Source organism: Branchiostoma floridae, chromosome 11 (genome assembly GCF_000003815.2).
Source record: "Branchiostoma floridae strain S238N-H82 chromosome 11, Bfl_VNyyK, whole genome shotgun sequence".
NCBI classification, from domain to species: domain Eukaryota; kingdom Metazoa; phylum Chordata; class Leptocardii; order Amphioxiformes; family Branchiostomatidae; genus Branchiostoma; species Branchiostoma floridae.
In genome coordinates, this window is record NC_049989.1 from 7,027,598 (window position 1) to 7,049,500 (window position 21,903).

The 21,903-nt window shown below is 42.1% G+C and overlaps 1 protein-coding gene across 3 annotated transcripts; it reads right to left on the reverse strand.

Annotated features, from left to right (window-relative positions):
* Positions 1-4,835: 4,835 nt before the first annotated feature.
* On the reverse strand, positions 4,836-21,103 carry LOC118426454 (sodium-dependent serotonin transporter-like). 3 transcript variants are annotated; one of them, XM_035835858.1, is made up of 16 exons: positions 20,925-21,103; positions 13,648-13,882; positions 12,584-12,842; positions 11,831-11,965; positions 11,208-11,295; positions 10,047-10,169; positions 9,669-9,807; positions 9,396-9,530; positions 9,005-9,108; positions 8,649-8,773; positions 7,869-7,981; positions 7,434-7,565; positions 6,905-7,004; positions 6,429-6,529; positions 6,052-6,219; positions 4,836-5,711 (listed from the first exon to the last, which is right to left on the reverse strand). In XM_035835858.1, exons 2-16 carry the CDS (start codon positions 13,720-13,722, stop codon positions 5,580-5,582), a joined length of 1,929 nt encoding a protein of 642 aa, XP_035691751.1. In that variant the 5' UTR covers positions 13,723-13,882; positions 20,925-21,103; the 3' UTR covers positions 4,836-5,579. The 3 variants fall into 3 exon arrangements, with proteins under 3 accessions (XP_035691751.1, XP_035691755.1, XP_035691754.1); XM_035835862.1 differs by lacking the exon at positions 20,925-21,103 and adding an exon at positions 20,783-20,854; XM_035835861.1 differs by lacking the exon at positions 20,925-21,103 and adding an exon at positions 20,623-20,764.
* Between the last annotated feature and the right edge of the window lie 800 nt (positions 21,104-21,903).

A 21,903-nucleotide genomic window follows, 5' to 3' on the forward strand; every position in this document is an offset into this window, starting at 1 on the left:
TATTCAACCCCCCTCCACACACGCATATAGATGTACTAGTACCTTGTCAAAGTGCTACATTAGGCAAATGAACAATCATAACTTTTACGTATTGACTTACGTAAACCATTGCTTTAGACTACCTCACATTGAAGACACAGAAAACGGGAAAGGTTGTAAAAAGGCAATGACAATCTTAACCAAGTGTAGAATTACAGGTATGTTCTTTGCTTGGGGCACCACTGTTTAGAGATGAATAACGAATTTTCTTACGTTTTGTGTCTTTTGTTGTCTTCTAAGTCATACTTTTACATATTACGCAATATCTAAATTATAAAAAATTCGGCAAAAATAACACAACAGTGCCGCAGTGAACGAACCCCGCAGTGACGCACCGGTGTCCCAAGTGCAATGAGAAACCACCTTATGTTTCTTGTCTTTTTTGCGGCCCTTAGCTTGATTCCATTTGAACTGTGATTTTGAAAGTGTAGTTTGGTATATCTGTCTAGTTGCCAGTGGATCAATTCGTATCACGTAATTCATAAGTATGCCACTAGTTGTGAATTCCCAGAGCTGACAGATAGCGAGATTTGCACCTCTACAGTGATGAATCACGGCATTACATTACAAGAACCAGCGGTATAAATCAAAGACTTACCGTAGAGAGGTGTGAGGAATTACAACGTCTGTCAGTACACCTCAAGGTGGGCAGGAGGGAGCCTATGGCTAGGTAGCTTCGACCGCCCCGATTCTATACATGTAATGAAGGATAAGTAACGACGAGTCCAATTTCAAACACATTGATAGTCGGCAGATTGCCTGCGAGCAATATGTAGTGGAAAGAGAACATGCAAGGAGAAGTTAATTATGAAGGGCCATGTATGAAAATGTACCCAAATGTGAAGAGAAAATCTGAAAAATGATAAAAGTGGACGAGATACATGATGTATATATTAGGACATGTTAGGTCTTCCATGTGGATTTTGTGCACGTGTTTGCCGAACACGAGTTTTGGCACACGCCACCATGTAGGCTACAGCATTGTACACGTGCACGCTGAACACGTGCGTGTGAAGTAAATGTCAAATTTGTCTGCTCAGAAACATTGTATATGTACCTGTCCTAGTTATGTGACATCAAGCCTTTCTTTGATGTGTTTCTTGTACTGTAGCGTGGATTGTTAACATCTGTACAAGATGCACGCTATCTGATTAGCACTTTAATGAGCCACATTTGTCATTTCCCAAGTGTAGGGTGAAATGTCTCTACCTCATTAGATATCCATTGTTTTTCAAGTTATGCTACTATGATTTTGTTTTCAGAAATCAAAACGTATGGCTTCAAAGATAAGTACAATTCGACGTTTCATGAATACATTGCAAAGACAATCTATTAATCTGTGTGCCGTGTTATAATTACATTTTTATTGCCATACACTGTACGTAATTTACGGGAAGGCTACATTTCAGGAAACCGGGATGTGACGGTTGAAAGGTTTCTGCAGGAAGCCACAATTGCCTTTACTAGGCTTAATGTGAAAATAATACATGTGAAAGCTTTCAGGTAATGCAATCAATGAATATAGAGTGAAAGGGGCTTAGCATAGCGTCTCTCTACTACGCCTTAAAGTGTTTACCAAACCCAGTTCTGTGTGTAAGAGCTGTTATTAAGGTAACCCTCCAGACGCCAGGAGAAAGTAAGATGTGTGTTTATCGTGAGCCAATTATCTTCTATGGACATCAATGCCATTCTTGTTAACGACAGTGACATTTGGGAGTAACGGTCTTGTAGATCGTCGATCCATCATTGCACCGTACGGAATGTAGACCCTTGAAACAAACTTCCAGTTTGTAGTCTATGCTGATGAAAAACAAACCGTTGCAAACCTTGTCGCACCCCAATCCGTGTAAACTACTACCTGACGCACAGTTGATAAGAAAAGAGTATGGATTTTCAGTCTTAATCTCCACTCTGGCGCCGAGGGACCGGCTATTTCTTTAATGTCTGTCTTTGTTGTCAGGATCTCACCAGGAGACCATTTGTCCAACAGGACCAGAACGCCTACAGCCTAGTCTCTACCAGACTCCGGATCGCTGGAAAATCGTAGAAATGGAACAAATAGGGGAGTAAGCCGCCACTGGCCAGAGAACTATAGCCGGCTAGGGAACAGCACGCGATCCACGGATCTTACTCCTCTATTTGTTCCATTTCTACGATTTTTCAGCGACCCAGAGTCTGGTAGAGACTACCTACAGCCTGCCACGATATATGGCATATCGTTAGTTAGACATAATTGGGTTTCAAAAAATTCTGTGAGTTCGAATGTCCATTTTTTTCAGAAGCGGTAACGTTGCTTGTATTATAGGAGGTCGCTTCGATTGATTTTGTCACAGGCTACGTTCGGTTCAATGAAGTGCAATTCTACAAGGAATCTGTGCGCAGCAAGCCTAGGGAATTGCTATTATTATCTCTGTCTGGTAGAACCCGTGTGATTCCAAGATGTAAGATCTCCGAGGCGGGGAAAGAAAACATATTCAGAATGCCACGGACTAAGGCCCCTTCACACGAGAATAGGAATGACTCGAAGTGCCGTCTGAACTAAATTCTTTGTATATTCCTAGGAATTCGTAGTGTATTCTAGAAATTCTCAACGCATTCCAGATATTGTGATCGTCCCGAATGTTTTTTGTCATGCTCGAAACTTTCGAGGCGCATTTGAGGTAGAGAAATATCGAACGGCATTCAAAGTGTTCTAACTACTCTCCATGTAACTGCAGTACAACCGCATTCTAGGGCATTCCAACATTATTCGAAACATTCTGATCTCATTCGATGGAGAACCAGCACAAGAAAATTAACACAAATATCTGGAATGCATTTAGTATTTCTAGAATGTACTATGAATAACCAGGAATATACAAGAATTTTAATTCGGACGGCATTCCTCCTCTCGTGTGAAGAGGTATTCGGTCCATTTGAAATTCCCGCCCGAAAGTGGCACGAATGTTGCAAATTCTTCATTCCAGCTGGTTCTGCTTGATTCTTGCTAATTAGGTTTCCGTGAGTATGAAGGCAGGTTCACTGAACTCTACAAAGGACACGTCAGTATAAATGTATGTTACTACCTCGCAGATGTACCAACGTTTGTAGAACAAGATAAGGGCCATGTCTCGATACAGTTTCTCACGGAAGATTTAGAAGTACGTAGTTTCTAGGCGGTGACGAATGTTTCACGCGTCACACGATTTACGAATTTGCACGTGAGCTTAGCTAGCTATATTAGCGCGCAGGGAATGAAATAAACAATAATAATAATAATCATCTGGTGTATTTTGCCAGCCAGTAGGTACCCAAAGTATGAGTAATGAGGCTGTTTAACGTGGTCGAGGCACCTCCTCGAGCACGGGACCCCCGTTTTACGTCCCTCCCGGAAGACGATTTCGTAGAAAGCTTCGTGAGGCTACAGCAATCCGGACGTCCTTGGTTGGTCCCCCATCCAAGCACTGTCCGGACCGCGCGTTGCTTAACTTCCGAGATCGAGGGATCGGGTGTACCAACGCGCCACGCGGCCGTAGCGTACAACATGAAAAAATTAAACGAAAAAAAATGGTACAAATGCCGACCCTGGACTGCATGCTAGAGGTTTTTATAGATAGATATGATAGGCTGACAGCAATTACGCAATGACTTATCAGTAGAGAACGTACTAGTTAGGTCCTCGTGTTTTAAAATCTCATCTCTCTCATCTCACCTCTCAAACATCAATCCAAGATCATGAAGTGGCTTACCCGGGGCACCATTACGTCATGCACAAACCTTACGATCTTCTCTAAAGACCATTTTGAAAGGCAAAGACCTAACGCAAATTGTATTTGTTCTACGTTTTCTTAAAAATCGGGGGAAAATGGATTGAATTTGTCATTTGGTAGCTCTTTAGAAATATTTTACAGGACATGTACTATCGACCGCTTCTATGGGTAAATTTTGAATGAAATATCATCTATAAGACTATATGGACTACTTTTCTTTCCTTTGTTTGTTAAGTGTCTCTAATGTCAGCATTCTTTTTCTTAGCTAGTTGTTTTTTTAATCTAAATCAAAGCCCCAAAAGTCAAGCACCTTTGCTAGCCTTTCTTGCGATTTCTTCATTCCCATAAAAAAGGCAATTCAACGGTCGTCTTTACCAAGTTTTCTCACCGTGACCGGGAGCGGTACTGCAGTTTTGGCTGTACCAGGGTATAGTAGTCCGACTTAAAGCAAAGTACAAAACATTAGGGTTGAGGCAAGTGAAAACATGTTCATAAACATTCCGAATTACCTTGAAGACTGATGATGATGATGATGATGCCTCTGGAAAATACTTAGTTCAACATAAAACGGTCGCGGATCGAATATTAGACGCCGCTTCAGCATCTAACACCGTGGAGCGCCACCTACATTTATGTACACGCATTGCAATCGGTGCGTGATAAGCAAGGTTAAGGATAAAGGTGGACATCACACACTCGTTTCAGCATTGACAAGTTTTTTTTTTTCAACTGTTTATCCACTTAACGTATATAATCTCTGGACACCTTGTCACAAATAGTACAACAAGGACATGACCATTTTAGATCGTTGTGCTCTAAAAACAAATGGTATCTATTGATCATGCCCCTGCTTTCCTGTATAAGGACGAAATTGGGGAGAATTTTATTTTCAGCAGAATGTTTTTATATGTGAATTGTTTAATAGTGAGCTATAGGAATGTCATTAGCACCATATGGTAGTAATCTTACACCATATATAAATTTATGTACTGTATGTACATCGTACAATTTACAGGTGAAAAATAGATCAATGATGACACCTGCCGATATGGCCAAAAACTGCAGTCATTCTATTGAAGAAATTTAATACAAGGTACTCAGTATGTTACGTATATACATTTCACAGGTCACTGTGTAACGCACAAGTCATGCACACCAGCAAAAATCGTAAATACATAGAAAATGATAGATGCAGAAAACCTGGACACAGTGGTGGATTCATTGATATCCGCTCGAGAAAATACAAATTTCAATACATTGAAGGGACGAAAGTTGACAAAACACATGCCCGTATCAGGCATTATCTTCGTTGGTGTACTCCCTCACGTAAGATCATGAAATGTGTGGCGGTGCGTCCAAAGCACACTTGACTGCGTACATTTACAACGACCGAAGAAACTGTCCACTCAAAGTATATTTGTGCAACATATCCACATATACGGCTTGACAATATTTACCAACTATGCAAAGTATACAACTTGCGAAGTAATTTGAAATGACATTGACACATCCGACACAAGGTCTTGAAGTCACCCTTTTGTCCCTTTTGTTTATCATTCTCTTTCACCGCTGCCGCTGGCATACGTTTAGTTTGAATTCTTTGTTTCATTTCTTTCATGGTGAACATGCTGTTATCAACAGCTATAAATTAGAAATGATAACCAATACGAAAAGGTCTGACTTCCATTCTGTACTAACAATGTCCCATTGGCGACTTTTGTTATCGTCTAGAATACGGGCAAACGGCCACAGTGTGAGATACTCTAAAACGCACACCCGCTATGACGTCATCTACACGTTTGAGTTCGGGAGCGCCTGTGCCACGAGCCCCTTGAACTCCATCGGCGATGCTCGGCCATTCTCGGCAATCTCCGTCATCGGTGCATCTTCCGAGTCCTCCATGAATAGCAGGTGTCGCGCTCTCTGATGGGAGAAATATATCAAGTTGTACATTTTTGTGACATGTCCTTAAACTTCAACTGCTTGAAACTATTGTGAATATGATACTTGTACTGTTTGCAAGCTGTATCATTCAATGGTGGAATGAGCGATACATGTACACAGTGGTGCAGTGGAAGCCGTTTAATTGCATGCACACCCCATTCTCCAGTGTATTTCGTGCAATTATCCGGGCTGTGCAACAATGCGAAGTTATCCAGCTAGACCTGACCCATTTGGGATTTTGTGCAATTAACAGAAGTGTGCGGTGATCCTTTGTGCAATTAGCTGCTTTTACAGTATATACAGAGGTGTTGCACCGTACCTGTTGGAGTGTTCCGGGGGTCATGATGAACTTGTACATGGCGTACAGAGGGATGCAGACAAGGGACGAGCCAGTAATGCCCCAGCCCACCCCCACTGCCCAGCCGGGGTACACGTAGTCTCCATAGACGGGCGACTCGTAGTACACCAGCCCCAGGACAATAGTGATCTGCAACGGATAGTGTTTGAATATCTTTGAAATGTATCGAAGACTAATGATGAAATACAACGACCACAAGGCAATTAAAACATAATCTCACATCTGGGCACTGACTTCAGGGAGTGCAACATTACAACCTGAGAAAACCAGAAATGTCGGTGAAACAAATAGTTTTTGTCACTTTTCTTTGTTTTGAGTAGAAACCTGTAGGGACGTACCGCTAGTATGATGGGGCAGATGAACGTCCAGCAGATCCGCCATGGCAGCGCAGGCTTTGTCCCCATCATCTCCTGCATCTCACACGACAAACGGTCCGTCCCTGCGGCCACAGAATGAAAGTTACTGACATTACTGAAAGTAATCTATGAAATTCCATGAACAATTTTACTGTGCCAATACCATTTGCGTTATATCTAGAGCCAAGCAACTCCTTCATGGCGCACAATATCAACATCGCACAACAAGTACAGTCACATAGAAGATGCATCTGTTGGGTTTCATAGAATCAGCGTTGACTATTAGAACAGCGTTGATCAGAGTTCCACATTTGTCCGCACGGAATTCAACCTCAGATTAGATTAGCAGGAAAAGCTAGGAAAGCGAACGTCAAGTTGGAAAGGAAAAGAGGCAACACAACAAGTGGGTGCTTTTGTGTGCGGTAAGGGTTCTGGGTTTAGGGAGTAGATTTCCTCACCATAGATCCAGCAGACAATGGTGACCTCCAGAAGCACCACGATGGTGATGGAGGTGTTGGCAGCAAACGTGTCCATCAGGTGAACCACCAACACGCCGCCCTGGAGGAACATGGAAACAACAATGGTGTACTGAAAACTGACTCTTAAGGGAAGAATTTGCTTAAATCAGATGGATTTTGGAATGCTACATCAACACCGTATCTACTGGAAAACGTTATACACATATATTTAGGTGTATCACCCAGTGCGCTGCCAGCGCTCAACCGTGGCGGGGAACCCTATAAGCTTTCTGCAATATTCGATCCACTGCTCACCGATTCATGTCTACATAATGTTGTCACAGAATTGTCTCATTCCTTAAAAAATACCTGCACCTGTATTCTAAAATGTGGTTTCATTTTTTTGTGTGTGTTGAAAATCAAAATCAAATCTTGTTTCAGAACAGTAAGAAGAGCAAGACGTAGTATTCTGTAGTAAGAATGAAGCATGAATCTCGTATGACGAACACAAAGTTCCAGCATGACTTACGTTGGTGGTAGTGACCAGAGCTCCGGTGTAGCAGACACACACGAGTCCCAGGACAAACAGCTCCCGGTGTCGCCGCAGCACCCGCGGGTACTCGTCACTCAGCGACGTGATGACTGTCTCCAGACCGCCGAACTAAAGTAAGACATAGGTTAAGTTATAGACCTATATGTAATGGGTAATCCCTTTGCTCTTGGTGTGTTCGTGGTCTTCCAAGTGAGCCATCTCAATGTACTATTGATACCTCAGAAAGATGTATCTATTGTCTTTCGAATCTACATGCAACAGAGTGCCTCACTTTTACCTGCGTTAAGCAAACAAGTACTACAGTGTTTAGAACAGCTTGTGAACGATGAAACAAATTCAAGCATTATTGTTTACGACATTTTGATTTTGTTTTTAATCATAGCTTTAAAATGTATTGAGTAGTGTATGTACCGTAGAGTCTACGCCCAGGTTGATCAGCATGAAGAAGAAGATGAGTGACCAGCCCGTTGCGCCTTCCATACTAGCGATGGCCTCGGCGTACACCTCGAACAACAGGCCGGGGCCTGGGCAGGAACGAAGGGCAACAGGGTTAATATGTGCAGATGTGCAGTGGATTTCTTGTTAACATGTGTAACGGATAGGTTACCTAATACAGGCATCGACGTGATGCTTCCCCTACAGCTAGTCTCTATTTTGGTTCTTCGTACTAAGGAAATGTGCCCAGTACAGACGGTGTATTTCCCCGTTCTGTGAGTGTGACAAAGATGTACTCCAGTACAAACATTACGTTACCTCCGACAGATATAGTCTCTAATTTCCTGTTCTGTGTGATAGAGATGTACCCCAGTACAGACATTATATTACCTCCAACAGCTATGGTCTCTATTTCCCTGTTCTGTGTGACAGAGATGTACCCCAGGACAGGCATTATGTTACCTCCAACAGCTATGGTCTCTATTTCCCTATAGCTGTTCTATGTGACAAAGATGTACGCCAGTACAAACACTATGTTACCTCCGACAGCTATGGTCTCCATTTGCCTGTTCTGTGTGACAGAGATGTACCCCAGTACAGACGTTATGTTACCTCCGACAGCTATGTTCTCTATTTCCCTGTTCTGTGTGACAGAGATGTACCCCAGTACAGACGTTATGTTACCTCCGACAGCTATGTTCTCTATTTCCCTGTTCTGTGTGACAGAGATGTACCCCAGTACAGACGTTATGTTACCTCCGACAGCTATGTTCTCTATTTCCCTGTTCTGTGTGACAGAGATGTACCCCAGTACAGAGAAGATGACAAATCCCGACAGCAGACTGGCCAGGCAGTTCATCAGACTGGTGGCCACGGCGTCTCTGTGGATGAAACAAGACAATCAGAGACGGCAGACTTCACCCCCTTCACTCTCAAGGCGACGTACTCCCAGACATACAGAAGCAGACCGCACAAGCACACACACACACACGCGCGCGCGCAAACAATTTAGATCATAGCGATTAAGTCATACTAGTCTGTGGTACTTTCAGGTGATTGGAAGGCATTTCAGTACCATGGTGCAGGTTATGTGAGACAGAATGTCCGCCCACCTGCAGGTGTTGTTGTGGAAGCGGTTGTAGCTGGATAGCGTGATCAGCACCCCGAACCCAGGGCCCAGCGAGAAGAACACCTGTGCAGCCGCGTCCCACCACACCTACAATACAAGATCGCAGGTGAGAAAACAAGTATGGGTAGAAGGATCAATCTACGTTTTGTTCATAAGTAGAGATCGTAGGATATAACATGATGAAAGGACGAGTCTAGTATATACATGTTAAGATGAAGCTGGTATCGACGCCTTGTCTACTTCCGTTGTTACGGAAAGGCTTAAGTTTTGTAGAATGCTTCTTGTAGCTCTGATAAAAAAATTAAAAAAAAAAGAATTGTTATACACATGTATCTATAACTGCAATAGCAGAAAGTAAGTGAATTTTCCTTTACCGATGGTGAGGCCAGGGTCTCCCATTTCGGAGTGAGGAAGTACAGGATCCCCCTGTCCGCTCCAGGCAGCGTCACGCCTCGAACCATCAGGATGAGGAGCAGAACGTACGGGAGGGTTGCAGTTACCCAGACTACCTGCAAGGGGGCGCGCGTGAGTAGAGTGTACATTTGTAAATGAGTATAAGCCCATTTCCTTGACACTACATGCAGCAGATATTCTGTTTCTTTTTTGTTACGCTTATTTATCCTCCCATTCTTCAAAAGGGTCTTTACCTTTCCAGACATGTGAATCCCCTTCCATAGACTGAAGTACACGATGACAAAGACCAGGGCCAGACAGAGCGCGATCTGCCAGCGGATGTACCCCAGCTCACTTAGGCCGTTGGAGTTCTGGTACTCGTACACGTTTCTCCTATTGGTGGGAACATTCGCGTGATCAGGTGATTTTGACCAATCGAGATTCACCATTCATATGCCTTGACAAAAGATACTTGTCGCTACTTTGCTCAACATGAAAACTTTTAATAGCATGCTAGATTCAGTAAAAAAACACAAGAAGGCTAACTGATCCTTCGAGAAAACGGCAAACATTAAATACTCCCCCCTCAATTGCAAACTTCAAATTGAATACTTTAGAAGGATTCCACGTACACGAGAAACTCAGTGGCTGCAGAGACAGAGTTGTTCCGCCAGGTGTCGACAGCGAACTCCGTACAGTTGTCCGTGTTCCACGTGTTGTTACAACTCCTCCAGGGTAGCTCTGAAGTGAATGAACTGTAGACACAATACACGTGGGCTGCTTTGAAATGCTTATAAACTGTGGCATAAACCTTTTTCAAGTATATATAGAATTTCTAAGAATGAAACTCAAAATAAAGCTTCGTATGAGAGTCATAAAGTACGCATTGATTCTTTTTGGCATGCTTATAAATCTTAGTTGGATTCAAAACTGGGCTTTCACAAAGGGGCATATTAGCAATATTGTTAAAAGCTGAGGGAAACACAATGGCTGTAATTTCTGCTGTAAAGGTCTAACATATGCCACTGTAGACACAGTACAATAGCGCCAATAAAGCATGGTAACCTCATTGGACACGATTGTGGTTGCTAATTGATGCATTTCTGCATTAGGTCTCTATTCTTGGTCTTCTCTTAAATGAGTATATCATTAAAAGCACACGTTCTGTGGGGCGTATTATATGCCCCGGCAACCATGACAAAAGAAGCGAGCAATCTTGAATAATGGTCAGCAATAAAGCCATAAGCAGTTGGTATTGTTTTCCATACCCCCCACTTCACAATACCTGTCCATTAGCGTGACCCGTACACATTGGCTCAACACTTGAAGTGTCTGAGTAACTCCCGTGAAAGTTTAATTGGAGCACTAGTTCTGGCTACTGAAGCCCTGGAATCAGAAGTTTTGGAGCAAGGCCAAACCACGCCGTATATAAGGGTATCATCAGGTTGGTTGAAGACTGCAGCGCCCGGAACCTGCGAACCACTAATATAGAATTCGATTCTATTATTTATAAAGTATAATGACATAACATTACACCATGAAATGTAACAAATTACTGATTCACATTCGCTGATGGAAAAGATAGTGGACTAGCTGACTCCTAACAGAATTTATCCAGTTTCTTCTTTGTATCATGTAACGCTCTACTTGGTCACCTTCACCGATGTAGAAATGACTATCATGCTTGTAACTGCTCAGCGGCTGGTCTCTGTCATACGTGGTTAAAGTAGAGCGAATGTTTGAAAATTTATACCGGTCGGAGTTGTTAAATAAAATGGTAAGTTTGTGTTTACCTGAAGAAGTAGAAGACTGCCCATGCGATGATAGTGTTGTAGTAGAAGGATGTGTACATCCCCACAAGTATCATGGCATAACCCATGCCTGGAAAATCACCAGACGTCACAGTATTCAGATTTAAATAAAATTCTATCTGAACAAGGAGCTTTTATCAGACTGATAAAAGCTCCTTGATCTGAAGGATACACAATTGTCATCAGGCGTACATAGCAGGCCTTTCTCTACATAGAGCGTCCAATGTATTTTTTGCTATATGTTGATGTTGTGCCAGTCAATCAAGTTAAACTTTGCAAAAGATAACGATTCCCTGAAACGTACATTCCTGCAGGTTTCATAACTTTTCGAAGCGATCGATATCTTAATACTACATGTAAGAAATTTAATCTGCGCATTATATTAGGCGTTGCCAAAAACGAACATTGAATATCGGGCTTACAGTGCTTTCAGTTGAAACTTAACTTCAACGATTTTTTTCTTCACAATGCCGCGAACACACCTAGATCTGAACCACACTTTCTAAACACAATCGAACACAATGTGCTGCGTTGGGACTAACATGAAAACGTACTTGTATTACATACTTAATGACGGTAATTAGAACTGGTGACAGAAAGCCTACCTTTGAAAAGAGGGCAGATTTTTGTCCATATCTTGAGCGGACCGAGGCGATGGTACTGACCCAGGGACAACTCCATGTAGCACAGAGGGATTCCACCAAATATCACCATGATGAAATAAGGGACAAGGAACGCACCTTCATGTAACAAACAAACAAACAAGCAAAATAAATAAACAAACGCTCGAATAATATCATCACAAACTACAGAAAAGCCTTTTTGTAGGTGACATGCCACTAACATAAAACGGCGATTTACAATGAAAATACGGTCCAAGCTTCCTATGCTAGGTGTGGCAAATATCCATATAAAGAATAAGAGAAAACAGTCACATCTGCAATTATGGAATCGCCAAATATGGAACGGATAGATGAAGTAGAACTATTATCATCATTAACACGACGAAATTCCAAGTCATGGATGAGTCTTGCTAGACTGGTCAAAACAAATCCATCGACGGGATAAATATTTGCCAATTTCCGGAGTAAAAGCGTCTTAGATAACTAGAAATCTTGCTTTTACAAACAAAAAGGAGCTGCCAGGCCAGTAAGGCTAACGTCACATTTCCGCAAAGGGAACGGGGAACGAAAAGTACATTGTAAAAGACAACAAAGACACAAGACGTAACAAAAATAATTCAACAGAATGTCTTGTGCATATTTATTGGCATAAACTGTAATTTTTCGGTTTCGCAAACAGCCCGACCGGGCCCCGGGTAGGAAATGTGACGTAGGCCTAAAAACCGCTGGACATACCCCCTCCGTTTCGGTGACAGATGTACGGGAAGCGCCAGACGTTCCCCAAGTCCACGGCAAAGCCGATGACGGACAGCAGGAAGTCGACTTTCTTGGACCACGTCTCTCTGTCCTCTCCGTCCGCAGGGGCGTCCGGCCCGTCCTCGGCCAGGGAGACCTTCCCCAGGTCCCCGTCTGCCGCGGCGGGGTGGAGCTGGGAGGAGGCCGGTGCCGCGGCACGGTCATCGCGATGAGACGGCGGCGACGATGTGGCGGACACCTGGTGTTATTTTTGACAATGATAACGGATGAAGACCTTTGTAGCACATTTTTGCCACACCGAGCTAAGTACAGGTCACAACACAACAAGTTGAAGAAATAAAGGTCTGGACTGGCCTAAGCACTGAACAGCTCATCAGAGGGGCAGAGGACAGAACGAGATGGGCAAAGATCACCGCTGCTGGATGTCGTGGAGCCCCTACGACCACTGTGGTATATAGTGGGCCGTGAGTGAGTGAGTGAGTGAGTGAATGAGTGAGTGAGTGAATGAGTGAGTGAGTGAGTGAGTGAGTGAGTGAGTGAGTGAGTGAGTGAGTGAGTGAGTGAGTGAGTGAGTGAGTGAGTGAGTGAGTGAGTGAGTGAGTGAGTGAGTGAGTGAGTGAGTGAGTGAGTGAGATAAATTCAACTTCAACTCGCTTTTCAGTTATGGTGGAACAGATGGAAGAACAGGTATGTTTTATGCTCGATGGTTTGTCTAATTTCATTAGATAACATTTAAAAAAATCATTTTATAAATGAATTGATAAACTTTCAATAACGATGCTAAATTAGTTCATTTGAGGTGAAAATACGTACTGATTCGTCTTACTTTTGCAGTCAATAGAGTAAATTAAAGATTCCACAAATAAATTGATATCCACGGTGCGTTCCTTATTCTTAAAGAAATAAAACAACTCATCTAGCTTTATCGGAAAATAGAGCTGCGTGATTGTCTTACCATAGCGTGTAGTTCTTTTAATGGTAAAATGAAATAAACGCACAGATTTGCTAACTGTACAGGTATAAGATTAACTTTCATCTCTCACCTTAGCCATGTCCGTCTCCTGTCCGTGCCAGCTCGCAGTGCCGGTCCGATCGAACACGGGGTTGTTATATTCCATCCCGCAGTGCGGCCAGGCGACCTGCGCCTGCTCAGAGCGAACCTGTGTTTCCGGGCCTTTGTACGGCGAACCGTTCTTCCTGGGCGCGCACTCCGTCTGGTACTACCGTCCGCTAACAAGGCTCTCCTTCCTCATCAACCTTGTAACTGGGACGCCACATCTACAATTGATGGCAATTAGAGCACATTGAGTACAGGAAGATAAAAAAAAAGCTTTGTAGTTTACATAATTTCATAGGTCCCCTCGGGACATGGACGAGAGAAAGTGTAGAATACGACATCGTTTGAAGACCCCCAATTCCCTGTAGTTTCCAGTCCACGACGCTCATCAAACAAGTTTTATATGTATGTGTGTATGTCTGTTGTTGTTCCTATAGGCGCTCTATTTACGGGTTTTATCCATCTATAGCTTTTTATGAATACATGTTATACATGAAAAAATATCTATTTACATCAGGGATTTGAGCACTTTGATGTTCTATTTCGATTTTGAATCCATGGAGAGCAAAACGGAAGACATTAAGTGTCGCAACGCCTACGTCTTTTCCGGGTAACATCTATCCTTTCAAATTCTATTAATGTAAATGTCCACCAGGTTTCAGGTTTACGTAAATCTTCAAGCAGATCTACGGTGGCATAAGATAGTATCAAAGCTGGCAAAGTAGTATAGCCCGCCAAAGGGAGTCAGACTGGCACCGGAGCATACACACTTCTAAAGCGGTTTCCCTCCTCTGACAGCTTTTGATACTATCTTATGCTACCGTAGGATCTACTTGGAGATTAGGTTTACGTGATGACTGCAACTATCCGCTTCATTTGTAGAAATCTTTACTGCAAAAAGTTTTTGGCGTAATTGTATTGCATATTTACTATTAGAGAAAATAGTATACTATTTGGGGTCTCACCATAGCGGCATATGCAGTATGAAAAATTAGCAAGCAGAAAAAATTAACATAATTTTCGAAGCAATGTTTGTCTATCTATTGCAAAATAGTAGCCTTGGTCTATAGGAAAGAACATATTGGGTGATTTCTTTATAGGATGTGGTCTTAACTTGGGCTAGACCGGAATTGACCAATATTTCAGTACAATCAAAGACAGTTTATCATCAAATGCACGTAAAACTTCATGTATGCTTATCGAGACTATTGAGCAGAATGCACGGCAATGACCTAACCTTAACCTTGAGATGTTCGTGACTTCCAGAGAATCCAGGCGGGGGGAGGAAAGCGGACCGCCGACTGGGCATGGTGCACCGGGTCGGTGGTGGGGGCAGAGGTGAGGACGGCTCGCAGAATTGTTAGCAGATGGGTAATGGCCAATGTGTTGTAAATCCATACATCGATATGCACTAGACTGCTACAGTTTTGTACAAGATAACTTTATAGACATGATCTTTTAACAGATATCACCTTAGATGAACCGTTGTGGCTTTCGTACCTGTGACTGTAGTCGGAAATTTGCCCAATCGTAAAGAGTCAAGTATGCAGTGCAATAATGCTGACCATATTGTACATTGCCGATGAGATTGAAGGAATTTTACCGGCAATTACCGAAAGATACATAGCGCAATGACGTCATAGACAGTTCTAGGATTGTTTTGTTGCGACCATGGTAGTCCACACCTACCCACCCATGACCCGAATGTAGTCACATTCGTAGACATACACAGCAAGATTATCGGGTTCTCCTATATATTTCGTAAGGATGATTTTTGACCACACATTCCCTTTGTTGAAATATTTAATCATGGCACATATGATTACATGGAGTACTGCTAAGTAGAGACGTGCAGCAATGAGATACACACACGTTCTCATATGCTTTTTCCATCAACCCCTCCGTCCTGGTGCTAATCATGATGGTCACAGGACACTAAAGAGTCTTAAAGGTTTAACGCCAAGTGTATTGGAACATGGCCAGCAGGAGTGAGACTTTTAAGAGTGCCGATTTTTTCAAACGTGTGTAAGAATTGCTTCAATATGGTTGGGGAATGGGAGCTATACCATACGGGGCTTTCTGGACTACTAGTACTATGGAACAGGGGACTTCCATTGCAACCGGTGCAATGGCCGAGTGGGTTCACCTTACATTCGGTTGGTCGTGAGTTCGATCCCCGGCCGAGTCATACCAAAGACTTTAAAATGGCACATGCTGCTCTCTCTGCTTAGCACTCAGCATTCGGAAAGATTATGGTATTCGGAAAAAAACTACCAGTGAACTAGCCCCCTGCTGTACTGATTGCACAAAGTTGTGTGGCCCAGGGCTACTGAAACGGAGATGGGCGCCGCCCTATGCACCATCAGGTGCGGGAAGGAACTTTGGCTTTTGACTGATGGAACATGGCGTATGGTTGAGGTAGGAGATAGAATGGAGGGAGAGGAAGAGAGAGAGAGGGGAGGGGGCACTTAATACGTGAGGGAATGAACATGTCTTTTCGACAGGTCTAAAACGCTGTCCAAGCCAAGAGAAAATGACAATAGTGAAAAGTAACATGTCAAAGAAAAGTAGCTATCTATAGTATACAACTGTGCAAGAAATACTGAGATCCTTTCTGGGGCCCCACAAAGCGATGTCGATATGTCAAAAGATGGGCTAGCAATTAGCCAGGCGATTGATGAATGTATTATCTAAGGTTCAATGGAAAGTTTTACTCTTAAATTCAGCATAAGAAATTTTGTACTTTTTTTTGTAATTTTGTAACTTGGATTCATACTTTGGATAAACAATTAAGAAATCATCAAAGGCTCGTAAAGTAAAAGTAAAAAGTAAAGTAAAGTAAAAAAAAAATTCATTCAACATTGTGCCGATAGCTATAGTTCATTGTGCACATGTGCCGGTCATCCAAACCCCAGATTTCTATGAATGATGCCAAATGCTTTCTACATTCAAGTTTTTTTCTTATCTATGCTGTGTCCACCATCTTATCATTAGCAGCTGTGCTAATGATGAGGTATTGTATGTCGTGTGTGCCTATCAAGTTGTCAATCATTACAGTACAAGCCTGATTATACGTACGTTTTCAGGAAATAGGCCAAATGTAATTGGTATTGTATTCTGAAATTCAACATAAGACCATTCGTACTAAAAGAACAATGTAGAAGCCATTCAGTGGAAGCAATCAAAGTCTCGACAGCAGATAATTCGGTGATTTATTCCAATAAAGAGTATTTGAAGATTCAATATCAAAAACCTTTCACTCAACGTAGTGCCAGTATTTCTATCGGAAGCCCGGATTTCTATAGAATATGTCAATTCCTTTCTATATTCAAGATTCCAATTATGCCAGTTAATTATAAGCCTGGCGATCACAAGTTGACAGGAAGCAGGCTTGATGGAATGCGCATTGTTTCTTATAGAAAAACTCGTGCTTCAAGTACAATGCAGAAGCCATTAATAAAAGCTCGATAGCAGGTAATTTGATCATTAATTCCAAATGTAGTATTTTTAGGTTCAACTACAGAAATTTTTCATTCAATGTAGTAACGTTACCGGTATTCCTCTTCAACGTCATTGAAAGTAAGATTCTTATAGAATAGTACCTTATCTTTTCTCTATTCAAGGCTCCATTTGCGACAATAGACTGAAGGCCCGGTTATACATAAGTTGTCCGGAAGCACCAAAGGATGCCACCTGCCAATATGTGCATTGTTATGCGGTCTTCCGTACATTAAGGGCTACATGTGTATTATTTCAGGCGCTCCCTCTACTCATCTCAGCTCTGAGAAAACTAACACACACTGACAGTACGAGCGAGTCTTTGCCACGCTATTGATGTTGACGAGAATTACGCTATATTTAACAATATAGATAGGTCTTATGAACGAATGCATGTATTGCTACAACATTAGAAGTATACGAATACTTTCTTTTGAAGAAATAGCATAATCTTACAAACAATATTTAACTTACATTGCAGCGTAAATCAAATAAATACCAATTTCTGTAACAGACATTAAAGCTCATGGGAATTCTGAAACAAGAGTCCTTGAGAATTGTCGATATTACATATTGGACCGAAAATGAGAGTTAAAGAACGCCTGCAACGCCAAACATTAATCTTCGCTAAAGGTATAACTGATTACCCAACACTGTTGAGTATGCACATTCAGCCAACACGTGTTTCTGTTAGCCTCCTTCGCAGACTTCGGGTGGGGATGGCTATTTAGCTTATTGGCGGAGATGGGGGGGGGGGGGGAATTATCTAGTTTTAAAGTTGGAAAGGGAGCTTGTCTGAAAAAGTAGTTTGCCGTGGAAGGGAGTTTTGCCCCACGGAAAACTACTTTTCTAATCATCATCATACTTCTAGTGCTTTTATAGGCAAACTCCCTTTCCCGACATAAGAGAATCTAAGCCAACTTTGAAACTAGTGAACCAGTGCCCCCATTAAATAAAAGCCAGCCCGCTCAAAGTCTGCAAAGGAGGCTATTTTTCTGTACATTTGCTAAAGCAAGCCCGTTAGCCGTGGTCCCGGCTGGTCACTAAGATACAGCGGAGTCTGGCCACATGTTCCTGTTGACCCTGTCAACAGCCAATCACCTCATCAGAAAATCCTTGTCATTTACACTTTTGTTACGTCCAATGAAAGACAGATCTAGAAAAGTAAACAACGACATAAAAATGTCTACAGTGCCCTAGATTAGGTCGTATCTTAAGGAGGTCGGTACAGGTGACCCTTGATCAGTCCACGTACTTAATTTTGATTGATTATCCACATAATCTTGGTGGTGAAAGAGTTTCGTTTGCTATTCCTGGAATAAATATATTTATTAAAGATATTGAGATTTCCTATTTGTTGATTATGTGGAAAGTTCAGTATAAGTGATTGCGGTACTTTTTTTTTCATTTCCATCGCTTAGGATCATAAGACATCGAAATCCTTTGAGACTAGAGACTCAACCCTATGTCACTTTTCCACCGGCCCCGTACACAAGGAAACCGTCTTCTACCGTCTTCAGATCAAAAGATACAAAAAACGGACGTAACGATGCATTACCACAACAAACCGCCAGGTGGCCAAAAATATAATCATTTCTAGGTGTCTTCAAGATCTACCCACCAACCAAATATCAATTTCACCCGAGAATTCTCCAGTTGTTGTGTTTCCTTGTTTACAGACAGACGGACGGACAGGCAGACAGACGGACGAAGGATATCCAAAACATAATCGTATTGCGAGTGTAACAAACCAGAATCCAATGTTCCCTATCCTTGGCGCAGAATACATAAAGGTTTGATCAAGCAGTGGACGATGATGGCATACGTATACTTTTAGGACAATGTAAAAACATAAAAGTCTGGCGATCTCCTATGTAACAAATACTAGTAAGAACAGAGCATCACCACAATGTCTCAGTCATACCATGCACACAACGTGCTAGTCCATTCCTATTCTTGTTACCATAGTTTGATGCAAGATTATAAGTGGTTACCCCCTGGGCTGTCGGCGACCGCGGTCTGAAGACTGTTATTGAGGTATATTGGCACAAGAGACTTTACATCACAGATTACCGAGCCGTAAGTGCCTCTCACTGTTTTGTCAACAAAAGGTCAATTAGATCACACACATGCACCTTGTAATGTGTTGCTGGGCTGCACGTTTAGAGATATTACGTGCAATGTTTTGATCAGATGACAGAGTGTAATGTCTTGAAAAAGCATTTTCGACGTCAATAACTGCATCAAAGTACGTCTTTATACACTTGAATAGTTCCTAGGAACAACCTACATAGCTTCAATTCATAAAACGTTGCCTAAGTTTGGGTTTGTGCCTGTGATATTATAGCTTTAGTCTACATACGATTTGAAGACAACTTACATGTATATTTACATACTATATATTACTTATTACACTCTGTAGATTGCATTGCGCAACCACACAAGGGTTAAATCAACATGTTTTATTCAGATATATATGGTAACATATTAATTTTGTGGATTCTGTCTGTCACTTGTCAGTTTTCCATTGACAGTTTTCAAGTCCATAATAATGTTAACTTTTTTTAGGTATTCCTTCGATTCAAAGAAAACTACAGAAATGCGCTCCTTGTTGGAAAACTTGTTGGAATTGTACTGAAGTGGCTAACTTGGCGTGTGTGTAACAGTAATACAGAAGTACCGATTCCGTTTCTTTCCTTGTTAATTTCTTCTAAATTTGAGGCACAATGTATGATTAAAGGAGTCAGTTTTGTCTCTATAGCCACAGCACAAGTATGCCAAGCGAATTTAATATCTCTTGAAACCTCGCCGCTGTCAATCACGAGGCTCGTCAATAATAGCATTAATTAACTGTCTCTCAAACCTACACTTCGTCGTAGCTTGGCAAAATAACCAGAGCAGCTTGAACCACACGTTTTGTAGTGCATACCACTAGGAATAGGGGTGGGTAGCGTACCGGTACAAAACCGGCTTTGTCCTTTGGGGCCTACCGGTCGAGGAAAATAACAAGAGCGAAGTACATTGTTGTTGTTTTTTTTTTTTTTGTAGAGTAGAGTCTATAGCCATTTCTACCAACTTTTACAGTAAATCGTACAGATGCAGTTGGCCTTATAGGATTTTAAAACGCCAATGGCAGTTGAATATTACACAAAACAAATTCCCTTGTAGCGAGATGGACCATTGTTTTCAGTATCGTACATTCAGAAGTTTTCACATACTGAATCAGGTCCAGGTTCAGGTCCAGACCTGGACCTGGTCTTCTGGACCTGAGCCTGCATTTTCTGCACCGGTACTCACCCCTATAAGCTAACTAACTAGGAACCGATCGGTTTGGGGAGCGAATGTTATAGTGCGTAAGTTTTGCAAGACTTATGGATACTTCCACTTAACACGGAAGAAGCACACTGGCACGTTATATAAATCCAAGGGTGTTATTGAAAACATATAACTTAAGAAAACTCACTTGCCCCGCTAGCGCTTGCTGCCTTCCCTGGAAACATTCCCAATATACCAAGCAGACCTTGGTGTCACGCCACGTATATACATCAGCAACTGAAACATGTGCGACCTTTAAGCACACCTAAACATGCACCAATGATTGCAGACTTTCGTAACTTACGAACCATGTAAATCTGGCCAGTGAACCGCACTTCTTGGGGGCGGCCTGCGTGGCTATATGAGCACTGGCCCGTCTATAGTATTTAAGAATGTGTCTTGAGAGCAAACACAGACTATAAACATCTGCAAACGATATGTTCTACTCACCTCGACTGCTTGGCACATGCAGCGGTTAGCCAGATGGCTCTCCAAGGAAGGTGTCAATCTTCTTTATCGCACAGAAACACTTATGACTGCCTTTAATGACTCTTACAATAAGTTAATTGCTATTATATACACCGACTTTATGACGTCAAAAGACCACGTGTTCTCAGACTTGGCGAGCCGCCTTTATGAACTTTGTGCTGTCGGGAAGACAAGCTGTTTACTGTGGGCGATAAGGCGTGAGGGTTGGAACATTAACAAGAGAGAGGGACTAGTGCTGGCGAGGGGGTTTGGAATACCCCCAAAATGTTGTTATATTCTTCTTGCCAAACGGTAGCGGCTCCAATCTGTACACAGCATACACGTTTCATTTGGGCAATCTTTGGACACTGCAACGTGTAAGAAAGCTTGCAATCATTTTCAAAATGTATGGTTACTTGTGATGACTTTTCAAGCTTAAGTAACCATACCTTTTTGGCGACGCCTCAGGGGCGAGCCTAATGTTTATAGTGTGCGACCGTTTGACAGGAATTCTAGGAATTCCGCAGGCATGCGAGGAATTTTTCTACGGGTATTTTTTTCTACGGGTATTTTCTACGGGTATTCCCTAGGGAATTTGTTTTTGTGTGTGACTTTAGTCTGCTTTGGGTATGGCGTATAATAAGATGACGTGACCGATGTTATAAACCAGGATTTCATGTTTTAATACTCGTTTCACCATCAAGTATACAACACATTACATTTTTTAACAAAATACCCGATATTATGTATCGTTAGGGTAGAATTGTGGGTCAGTTATATTTTTTGCTTGACCATTCGGCGTAATGATGTCGTGTATGTATGAGGATTGTTATGTTTCGTTTGAAGGTTTTTATTTCATATCTTTCTGTTATTTCATTTTGTATGGTCGTGTGACGCTTGAATCCCTTTTTTTCTTATTGCTGTGATGTTCATTTGGTTACCAAACCATCGCGACAAAGGG

What these genes read in the sequence shown, in the direction of transcription:
- LOC118426454 (XM_035835858.1), bottom strand. Translation starts at nt 13,722, where the DNA reads ATGGAATATAACAACCCCGTGTTCGATCGGACCGGCACTGCGAGCTGG. An exon ending in CTGTCACCGAAACGGAGGGG is followed by an intron (nt 11,966 to 12,583) that starts GTATGTCCAGCG and finishes TGTTACATGAAG; the next exon opens with GTGCGTTCCTTGTCCCTTAT. An exon ending in CTCTGGTCACTACCACCAAC is followed by an intron (nt 7,005 to 7,433) that starts GTAAGTCATGCT and finishes ATGTTCCTCCAG; the next exon opens with GGCGGCGTGTTGGTGGTTCA.